Source organism: Salvia hispanica, chromosome 4, assembly GCF_023119035.1.
Source record: "Salvia hispanica cultivar TCC Black 2014 chromosome 4, UniMelb_Shisp_WGS_1.0, whole genome shotgun sequence".
In the NCBI taxonomy this organism is placed as follows: Eukaryota; Viridiplantae; Streptophyta; class Magnoliopsida; order Lamiales; family Lamiaceae; genus Salvia; species Salvia hispanica.
In genome coordinates this window covers 16,588,296-16,598,376 of record NC_062968.1, presented here as the reverse complement: position 1 = coordinate 16,598,376, position 10,081 = coordinate 16,588,296, and the positions used below count along the sequence as shown (strand labels likewise).

Below are 10,081 nucleotides of genomic sequence, written 5' to 3'. Positions count from 1 at the left end.
CATTATTTTGTGTGTTAATGGAAAGAAAATATAATAAGAAAAAGAATAGAAAAGAGAATGTTATTACTATTTCTAAAATGGTTCACTTTTGAACGAAACATTATAAATTGGAGAGTAAAGATCAAATATGATTTTAAATATAGGATATTTTTACTCCACGTTTTTATCCTAGACATTAAGTTTTGAATTATCCAATTCCACACGTTTAAATAAATGGTCAACGACAAATTAGTGGATTTTGACCCATGAACAAAGAAAATGGAGTATACTAGTAATATAAATAAGTTATGGCAAAATCCCTAATTCACAATTTTGATAAGTCTACATTTGGTAATTTCGGCGGCTTGACTACTCCATCCATGGAGCTCCTGTTTGCGGCCGATTCTCCACCGCTCCATGCGATCGCTGCTGCCAAAATTTCCGGCATCTCTCTCAACTCTAAACCATCCCTACCCTCTGCCTCGCCGCCAACTCTATTACTTGAGACCGGGTATTTCTCTCGATTTCCTCTCAAAATTCACCTGTTTTTTCTTCTATTCCTTTTTTGTTATTCAGCTTACATCGTTTCTTTTAATCTAGTCTTGAAATTTGTTATAAATGAAGAAGTATCTATCCTACATCGACTGCTAGCTGAGTTGTTTTTTTTTTTTTTTTATGTTGGGAGGGGTATGAACAATTGGCTGAACTGCGCTTTACAGATTCTAGGTTTTGAGATTTTAGTGTTTATTTGTGAGTGTGGAGGATCTGGAAAATTGAACCAGTGGAGTTAACATATGCACGTCATCCTCTTAGAAAAGAGTAGCATTGAAGAGGAAAACCAGCTTTTTTAATTTGGTGAAGTTAGGGTTTTAGTTAGAATATTCCAGCTGCAGCATCAGATATAATGACGGTATTATAAGTGATGGTTGCAATTTGGATTTTGAATACTGTGAAAGATTGATTTCTATGCATATGGATGAATCTCGTCTCTCACTTTTAGCACTTACATTTTTGTTGCTATTTCCTCTGGAAATTTGATCTCCAGGAAGAGGCTGTATGGAACTAATGTGATTCTGAGGTATATTGGTAGAATATCAAGTGTGCCTGGTTTCTATGGAAGGGATGCTTATCAGGCAAGCCAGGTGCGTTTTCTGCATTGTTGTCTTGACTACTAGCTTTTCTTTTTTCTAATTATACTTTAATCATTTTTTTCACTTACGATGATATTACTTGTTTCAATTATCTTGATTGCTGATTTTGTGTTATAGAATATAGATCTTCATGAAGCCTTTTTAATTGTATATTGGGTCTTGTAGGTCGATGAATGGCTAGATTATGCACCCATTTTTGCATCTGGATCCGAGTTCGAGGGTGCATGCAGCTTTGTGGATGAGTATCTACTGCTGAATACCTTTCTCGCTGGTTATAGCTTGTCAATTGCAGATGTTGCAGTCTGGATTGGTCTTGCTGGTAAAGTTTGGCATTTCTATTAGACTATTTTTGAGTCTCTTCAGTCTTTATATAGATGATCCTTGTTCTGGTCTCTGAAATTTTATTTTTACAATGTTTCTTGAAATTGATTACAATTGTTTTCAGTTTATAATATATCTTGCCTCTGATTGCTATTTTTTTATAGTAGCATCATGTCACTCTCAAGTGCTTATGCATTAAAATCATAAAAAAAATTGAAGTTCTTGTTCGTCCATTACAGGAGCGGGTCTGAGATGGGAAAGTTTAAGGAAATCTAAGAAGTACCAAAATTTGGTACGGTGGTTTAACTCAATATCTTCTGAATATGATGCACAGTTGAGTGAACTTGCCTCTACATTTCTTGGGAAGAGAGGTTCTGCAAAGGTAGCAGCTTCCAAGTCGAAGGAACCTCAGACTTCTAGTTCTCGGTCCAACACTCTGGAGAATGGTGTCCATACCACTGAAACTGCTGGCACACGGACCTTCGAGGTAGATCTTCCAGATGCTGAGGTAGGAAAGGTGAAATTGCGGTTTGCACCAGAACCCAGTGGTTATCTCCATATCGGCCATTCGAAAGCTGCATTGTTAAACCAGTATTTTACAGAGCGCTACAAAGGACAGGTTATTATACGTTTTGATGACACGAATCCAGACAAAGAAAGTAGTGAGTTTGTTGATAATCTGCTCAAAGATATTGAGACTCTAGGGATCAAGTACAGTGCTATAACATACACATCAGATCACTTTCCCCAGATCATGGAAATGGCTGAGAAATTGATTCGTGAAGGTAAAGCCTATGTTGATGATACTCCTCGTGAGAAAATGCAGCAGGAAAGGATGGATGGCATAGAGTCGAGGTGCAGGAATAACAGTGTGGAGGAGAACTTAAATTTGTGGAAGGAAATGATTGCTGGTTCAGAGAAGGGTTTGGTATGTTGTCTCCGTGGGAAATTGGACATGCAGGACCCAAACAAATCACTTAGGGATCCTGTGTATTACCGCTGCAATTTGACCCCTCACCATAGGATTGGAGCTAAATATAAGGTATATCCAACATATGATTTCTGCTGTCCATTTGTTGATGCTGTGGAAGGTATCACACATGCTCTTAGATCAAGTGAGTACCATGACCGTAATGATCAGTATTACAGAATTCAGACAGATATGGGATTCAGAAAGGTCCATATCTATGAATTTAGTCGACTGAATATGGTTTATACACTTCTTAGCAAGCGCAAGCTTCTATGGTTTGTCCAAAATGGAAAGGTTGAAAGTTGGGATGATCCTCGTTTTCCTACTGTTCAAGGAATAGTGCGGAGAGGTCTGAAGATTGAAGCACTGATACAGTTTATTCTGGAACAAGTAAGCTGCAATTTGTACCATCTTAATTTCTGATAGCACAGTTTTATCAATAGTGGATCCTCACTATTTTCTCCTTACTTCGTATTTTGATTTCTTTATAATGCACAAGTTTTCTTTTCTCTTCCTTAATTTTCTGTACTGTATAGTCTAAATTTTGGCCTTGCTGAACTGATCAGGGTGCATCGAAGAATCTGAATCTTATGGAGTGGGACAAACTCTGGGCAATCAATAAGAAGATAATTGATCCTGTGTGCCCCAGGCATACAGCTGTTATTGAGGAACGGCGTGTATTACTGATCCTAACTGATGGACCCAAAGATCCTTTTGTCCGCATTTTACCAAAACATAAAAAGTATGAAGGTGCAGGAGAGAAAGCCGTGACTTATTCAAATAGGTTATGGATAGATTATGCTGATGCTGAATCAATCTCTGTCAATGAAGAAGTAACTCTGAAGGATTGGGGTAATGCAATTGTCAAGGAAATTAAGAAAGATGAAAATGGGATTGTCACTCAACTGGTAGGAGTCTTGCATCTTGAAGGAAATGTTAAGAACACAAAGTTGAAGCTTACCTGGCTTTCGGATGGCAACGAGCTAGTTAGACTGACGTTGGTTGACTTTGATTATCTTATTACAAAGAAGAAGGTAATACTTTTTTTGTTTCATTTCACTTTTCACTACTAGTTAAGCTATCTTTCAGTTGATTTGTTATAATCTTATTTGAATTGTCTGACGCATACAGCTTGAGGAAGATGAAGATTTCACCGATGTGGTCAATCCCTGTACGAGAACAGAGACATCAGCTCTTGGGGAGTCTGATATGCGGAACTTGAAGCGCGGTGATGTTATACAGCTGGAGAGGAAAGGGTATTACAGATGTGATATTCCTCTAATTCGTCCTTCAAAGCCTATAGTCCTGTTCGCCATTCCAGATGGCAAGCAGCAAACGGTAGCGAAGTAAGAATTCAACAGGAATAGAATATCTCTGGGTTTGAAGAAAATCTTTTTGGAAAGAGGTTGTTTTAGATGTGAAACACACTGAAGTTACTTGATATTTTACCTATGTCTGATTAACTTTTTAAGTTTTCCTTTTTCTTAATCTGGTCTCATGTGTTTGTATGGATGGTGCCTGCCTAAGCATGCATTTTTTTGTGTGCGTGGGTGGATTTAATTGGCTGTCTTTAAGCCATGTAGACATTTTAGTCATCCACCTCGGTTTCAATTTGGTGGGCAATTTTGAAAATCATAACAATTGATAGTTAATTTATACAGAAGCAGAATTTGGTGGTCTAATTTATTTAAATTATTTAACCCTTTATCTTCTCATTAACTTTAAAAAAGAAAGAAAAAAGGGGAATTCCGTCAATTATTTTCATTCCCTATATAGAGACCTTACTTGTATGCTTACAAAAAAAGGTTGGTGGGTTATGGGCCACATTACACCCACTAATTTGTTGTTCTTAATTAAATGGATTTGATTAAATAAATTACTAATATTCCCATACCTTGTTCTATCATTTAAGGTTAATTATATACAGCTTAGCTGCACTAAAAGTTTGTCCACTAGTATTTAGCTCACCTAATTACGGATTATTTGTCTGCACTCCAATTGTTGGTAACTGCAAAAATCAAATGCCATTCTGCAAATCAGCATGGCCTCTTCCTTTTCTTAATCCATATACATATATTCTAAATCCCAAATATTTTTAAATTAACAAATCATGTTTCGACATTTTGCTCGCAGAGTCTTGTATATTTAAAACTATAATTGCACGCTGTTTCTTATCCTCGTTTATACTCCCTCTGTCCCACAAAAGATCAAAAGATGTCACACTTTCGTTTTTAGTTTGTCCCAAAAGATGTCACATTTCCCTTTTTGGAAAAAGTTCTCTCTCACATGAATATAAAAATTATATTTTCTCTCTCCATTTAACACACAAAACAAAACCTCCTAAAATCTCGTGTCGTCCCACAAGTGTGACATCTTTTGTGGGACGGAGGGAGTACCATTTTGCAATTTACTAATTTCAAGTTTTAAAATGAGTTATCCTCGGTTTATATCATTTTGATTAAACAATAAAGATTCTTTCTTGTTGATTAGAGTGAGTTAGCTTGTTTTGATACTGATCATACAGTGTAAGAATTTTGTACTAGTATGCAAAAAATTGGATTTGATTCCTAAATCTCTCAGTTAAAGTGAATTGCTCCTTAGGTTTGACGGTTTCTTGTAAGTAAGTACTCCCTCCATCTCAAGGTATTAGACCAACTTTTCCTTTTGGGATGTCCCAACATATTAGACTCATTTCCTTTTTTAGCAAAAAACATCTATCTTATTTTATTCTCCACCTACTTTTTTCTCTCTTCTCTCCCCTACTTTTTCCCTCTCTCATACTTTACTCTCTCCACTTTAACTATTTAAATATCAATTCCTTAAATCATGTGCTCAAAAGAAGTGAGTCTAATACTCCGGGACGAAGGGAGTATAGTATTTAATTTGCAGGGTCAAATGGTGGGAGATTATTCAATATTTGGAAGAGATGATAATGCTCTACATTGAGATTTAGTGAACGAAAAACAATTCACTAAAATTGGTACCTTAGTTAGTGAACAAAGTGCATGGATTAGCTAGCATGTTTCATAGTATTTGCTTAATTAATTGGCACTTAATATGCTTATGTTTAAAATATATTAGCAGGAAATACTTGTAATAAGTGTGTAGGTATGAAATGAGTTCAAATACGTGTTTATTTTAATATTCAATTCTAGTTGCGAATTCTTATTTGATTATAGTATATCAACATTACGGTAACAGTAGCCATGTATCATCATTTAATTATTATCATTATTCGTAAATTAGTTACTCCAAAATCAGACAATTTTAAAATTAAAGCATGCAATGTTTCTATTTGTTACTTGGCATATAGTATACCAGAAATTGAATCCCCAACAAATTAGCATATCTTTGTTTCCCCACAAAGCACCACTTACTTTCTTCTCAAAGTCTCCAACTCAGCAGGCCTATATGTCCCCTCATATCTTACTTTCCTACTACTTACATCTTTAGAGGTACTTAAATTTGTCACCGTCTAGTTCTTGACCATCATAATTTCATTTTATAATTCAACTTGCCACATAATATTTTCTGATATCATGCACAAATGATTCGTACATCATTACATTAGATAGATATGTCTTAGACTCTTAAACCAATTAGTGTCGCCAACAACCCAATCAACAACTATATCTCCCTGCGTTGTCCGCGTTACCCCGAGTTCCGGCCCACGAGACGCAGGGGGAAGCCCGACTATCGCCCTGCGTAATGCATTGCCACCCGGGGAGCTTGGCATATGGGGGGTCCGCCGACATGTTCGATGAGTACCGACGCGCAGACGACGGCAACGAGTGCCTCGGAATTTCGCGTGGCGTGCGTAGATATTGGGGAGCACTACCTTCGCGCGGACGAATGACCGGGCCTACCGGATTGCACCGGAGGACCCGCTTTTCCGGGATGCTCGAAAAGATCATCGATGACCGTGCGGAAGAACCGCCCAACCTTTGGGCAGCTTTACTCCCGGGCTCAAAAGGTACGCATCCCACATCATTTGAAGCCGTTGCCGACCAACGGTTTTGGATTTGGCATGCTTATTTTGGTATAGCCGGTCGAACAACGACCTAAATGTTCCAATTCCCCCCCTTTCAACGAGCGATCAACGATTAGGCCCTCCATCAACTCACCCAAGGCACTGTGCATAACATGGGGTACTACCTGGCTGACGGCATCTATCCGCAATGGCCCGTGTTTCTGAAGACGATCAGATGCCCACTCGGAGATAGAAGAAGGTATTTTGCCCGAGCGCAAGAGTCTGCGCACAAGGATGTGGAGAGGGCAGTTGGGGTGCTCCAATCGCGATTTGCACACTGGTAAAGGGTCCGACGCGCTTTTTCTACCAGGGGGATATTGCCGATATCATGTATGCGTGCATCATCATGCATAACATGATCATCGAAGATGAACACGAAGGCGTCCTCGACGTCACCAACGACCCAAGTGTTGCATCATCGAGTCACGGTGTCTCAACCGAGTCCGCCCGCCAGGGTGTACCGCACAACGAACATGAACGGTTCCAGGCGTTCATGGACATCCACCATAAGGAGGCCCATCAAGCACTACAACACTTTGATCATCGAAGAATTGTGGGCAAATAGAAACCGCGCCTGATATTTTTAGTGTTAATTGTTATTTAGATCATAATTTTTTGTTAATTCCTGATCAGTCCTATAATTTTTTAAACTCGACTATGGAATCATCTTTTAAATTTTCTTAATTGTTCCATAATGATTTCATAATATCAGTGTCTTGATAAGAAGTCGACAATATTAGGAGTATTAATTAAGAGTATTTTCAGAAGTTTGGGCAGGAAAATTTAGACAAGTTTTAACTGGAAAATTTGATACTTAAGCCAGAATATATTTTGTGCAAGTATTACAAAATTTGATAGTTTCTATTATTTTCTCTCTTGTTTTAACTATTTTAAAATTTACGGTGGAACAGAGGAAGTACAACTCATCGGATAAAACTTATAAACTCAGTCAAAAATATTCATCACTAAAAATATAGGCAGTGGAACCAAGAATGCAAGTTTTATTATTCATCGTTACATCAAAACAACACAAAGCAAAGTACCGAATGCATTGCCATTAAACCCTCCAAAAACCCAAAAAACAGAACAAAAAAAAAACAAGAACATAAACATAATAAAAATATGAAAGAAGGTTGAAATTGGAAATAAATCCATCCACAAATCAGTTGAAGTTGGTTGATCTCAATCAGCTATTACGCACTCGCAAACCTTGATTTGACCTCCTGCACTTCCTTGGTTCCAACCATGAACGCCTTAGCCAACACATTGTCCGGCACCGGCGGCGTTGCTGCGAAGAGCGTGGCCGCGATGGACTGCGTGCCGGGAAGCTGGCTGTTGAAGGCCGAGATGACAGCGGCCGGGACCATCCCGTTGTTCTTCTGGAAGTGGACGAGGCCCTTGGGGAAGGCGAACACGTCCCCCTGCTTGATGGTCTTGGAGATGAGCACGTTGGCCGTGGTGATGAATCCGACGTCCAGCTGTCCCTCCAGCACGAACACCACCTCCGTGGCGCGTGGGTGCGTGTGGGGTGGGTTCAGCCCCCCTGGCGCGTAGTCAATACGCGCCAGGGACACGCCTAGCGTGTTGAGGCCTGGGATCCTCTGCACGTTGGCGCCGGTCACCACTGCCCCCATCGAGTTGTTGCTGAGGCCCGGCTTTGCGATCCCGGAGGAGAAGAAGTCATCGGCCGTTATGTTTGCCTTGCAAGGGAACCCGTTCACTTTCACAGCTAATGTATCAAAAATGAAAGTGGATTAATTTTGCAGGACGAATAAAATGGACTACTATTATCTAAGGAGTATGTAGCTAATAAGTTTTCATAAATAGAAATTAAAGTAATTATGATAGACTAAGATTATTTTTATAGAAATGTTGAAAGAATTGAAAATTGAGATTATAAGTAGATAAAGAGAATATTGTTATTTAAATCGCAACTTTTTTTTGATTGACATCTGGTCAATTCCATAACTTATAAAAGTAGCTAATTATATTATACTTTTATTGTAAATTTTGCAATTGCCCCATACAATTTAATTTTGATACAATTGTTGTACCTTTTTTAATACTCCTACTTTTCATCATTGTATTTTCACTAAGTACTATAGTAATCACCTATAATAAATGAGTTAAAGGAGAGATTACAAACTTAGGTGGGATTTGGTGAGAAGATTGAATTCATGAATTGTAGTTAGACAAGAGAGGTGGCGCTACTGGCAGCCTCAATTAATGCAAATCAATAATTTTGCGATCAACTATAGGCTATAGCTACTCAACTTTTAATGGCGTCGGATAAATATCAAACAACACATATCGTTGTTAGTTATTATTGATTGCTAATTAGTAGACCACAAGAAAAGGAGTACTATTTCTTATTGCAATTTGCACCCTAAATGACAACTAATAAAAATTAATTGGCAGCTTAACTCATGAAAATCACAAATCTGAGGAAGTAATCCTAATAGATTTGTAAATATGCTGTATATCTTAGTGACTGCAGCAACGCATAAAAAATTAGAGAGAGAGAGAGAGAGAGAGAGAGAGAGAGAATTACGAGATGAGAGATCAGCAACACAGAGATCTTGAAGATTATCAGGATCAGCAGAGACTGTGTAGGTGAGTAAGAAGAGAGGCATGAGTAGAAGCAGCCTGCAAACAGCCATACCTCAGATTTCAAAATTGAATATTATGATAAAGTATGTAATGATGAGTAAGCGGTTGAGTGTTTAGCTCTAAATGGGTGCAATATTTATACTCAAACTTGTTTTCTAGAAACTTGATTTACTGTGATAGGTGGGTAGGGGGTGGGGTGGGGTGTTCGCAAAAGCATGAAACTTGCCTTTGTAGACACAATGGATAGAGGTCAATGGAATATATATTCATATCATAATTAATTATATTATATGTTTACTTATTTTGGTTTTGTAATTTATTGCTGGACTCACATAGATGCAAGTCCTTTTGCTTTCGGGTATTTTGACCAAGAAAATGGCAAACCCAGTTTTTCATTCTACCCCATTTTCTACTTTTCTACCCCATTTTGTATTAGTATGTATTATTTCATTTATCAGATTTATTATTCTTCATTACCCAATTGAGGTTTATATTAATTTTTGGCTTTTCATTTCTCTAGATTTTTGTTGAGAATTAACTATGCAGATTTATAATTTCACAGTAATCATAAGTGATCAAAAATAGACACATCCCTTATTATGTGAAGCCAAGCCTTAATCTTTGTCCACACCCCTCCCTCTTCAAACAGATTGAAAAATAAATGAGATTAAAACATACAAAGACGAGCAATATCAATAGCTAAAAAGAATAATTCATCCAAGTTTATGATGATTTTTTACAAAATATAAGAAGTTGACAATGTGATTAAGAAAATAAATTAGAATTTGGATAGATAAAATTTGAATGGCGTAGCATCATGTATTGCCTAAAACCGACGACTTTTCATGTTGGTGTAATTAACAAATCTAGAAACAGAATTGCACATCAAAGCCTGATCCATGCCTTCTTTCCTTCTCAATTTGAAATAAACTTTACGAAACGAAAATGTCTTCCAAATAAGTTTTCTCAATGGAAAATTCAATTCACTATTAAGTAATGCACACGGCGTGCATACTAACC

At 37.7% G+C, this 10,081-nt stretch overlaps 2 protein-coding genes across 2 annotated transcripts; one reads left to right on the top strand and one right to left on the bottom strand.

Annotated features, from left to right (window-relative positions):
- Positions 1-325: 325 nt before the first annotated feature.
- LOC125222173 (glutamate--tRNA ligase, cytoplasmic-like) lies at positions 326-3,909 on the top strand. Its single transcript, XM_048124662.1, has 6 exons — positions 326-490; positions 1,025-1,121; positions 1,296-1,449; positions 1,691-2,811; positions 2,988-3,455; positions 3,553-3,909. Exons 1-6 carry the CDS (start codon positions 360-362, stop codon positions 3,769-3,771), a joined length of 2,190 nt encoding a protein of 729 aa, XP_047980619.1. The 5' UTR covers positions 326-359; the 3' UTR covers positions 3,772-3,909.
- Positions 3,910-7,432: 3,523 nt separating this feature from the next.
- LOC125185607 (germin-like protein subfamily 2 member 1) lies at positions 7,433-9,182 on the bottom strand. Its single transcript, XM_048082168.1, has 2 exons — positions 9,003-9,182; positions 7,433-8,180 (listed from the first exon to the last, which is right to left on the bottom strand). Exons 1-2 carry the CDS (start codon positions 9,109-9,111, stop codon positions 7,645-7,647), a joined length of 645 nt encoding a protein of 214 aa, XP_047938125.1. The 5' UTR covers positions 9,112-9,182; the 3' UTR covers positions 7,433-7,644.
- Positions 9,183-10,081: the final 899 nt, after the last annotated feature.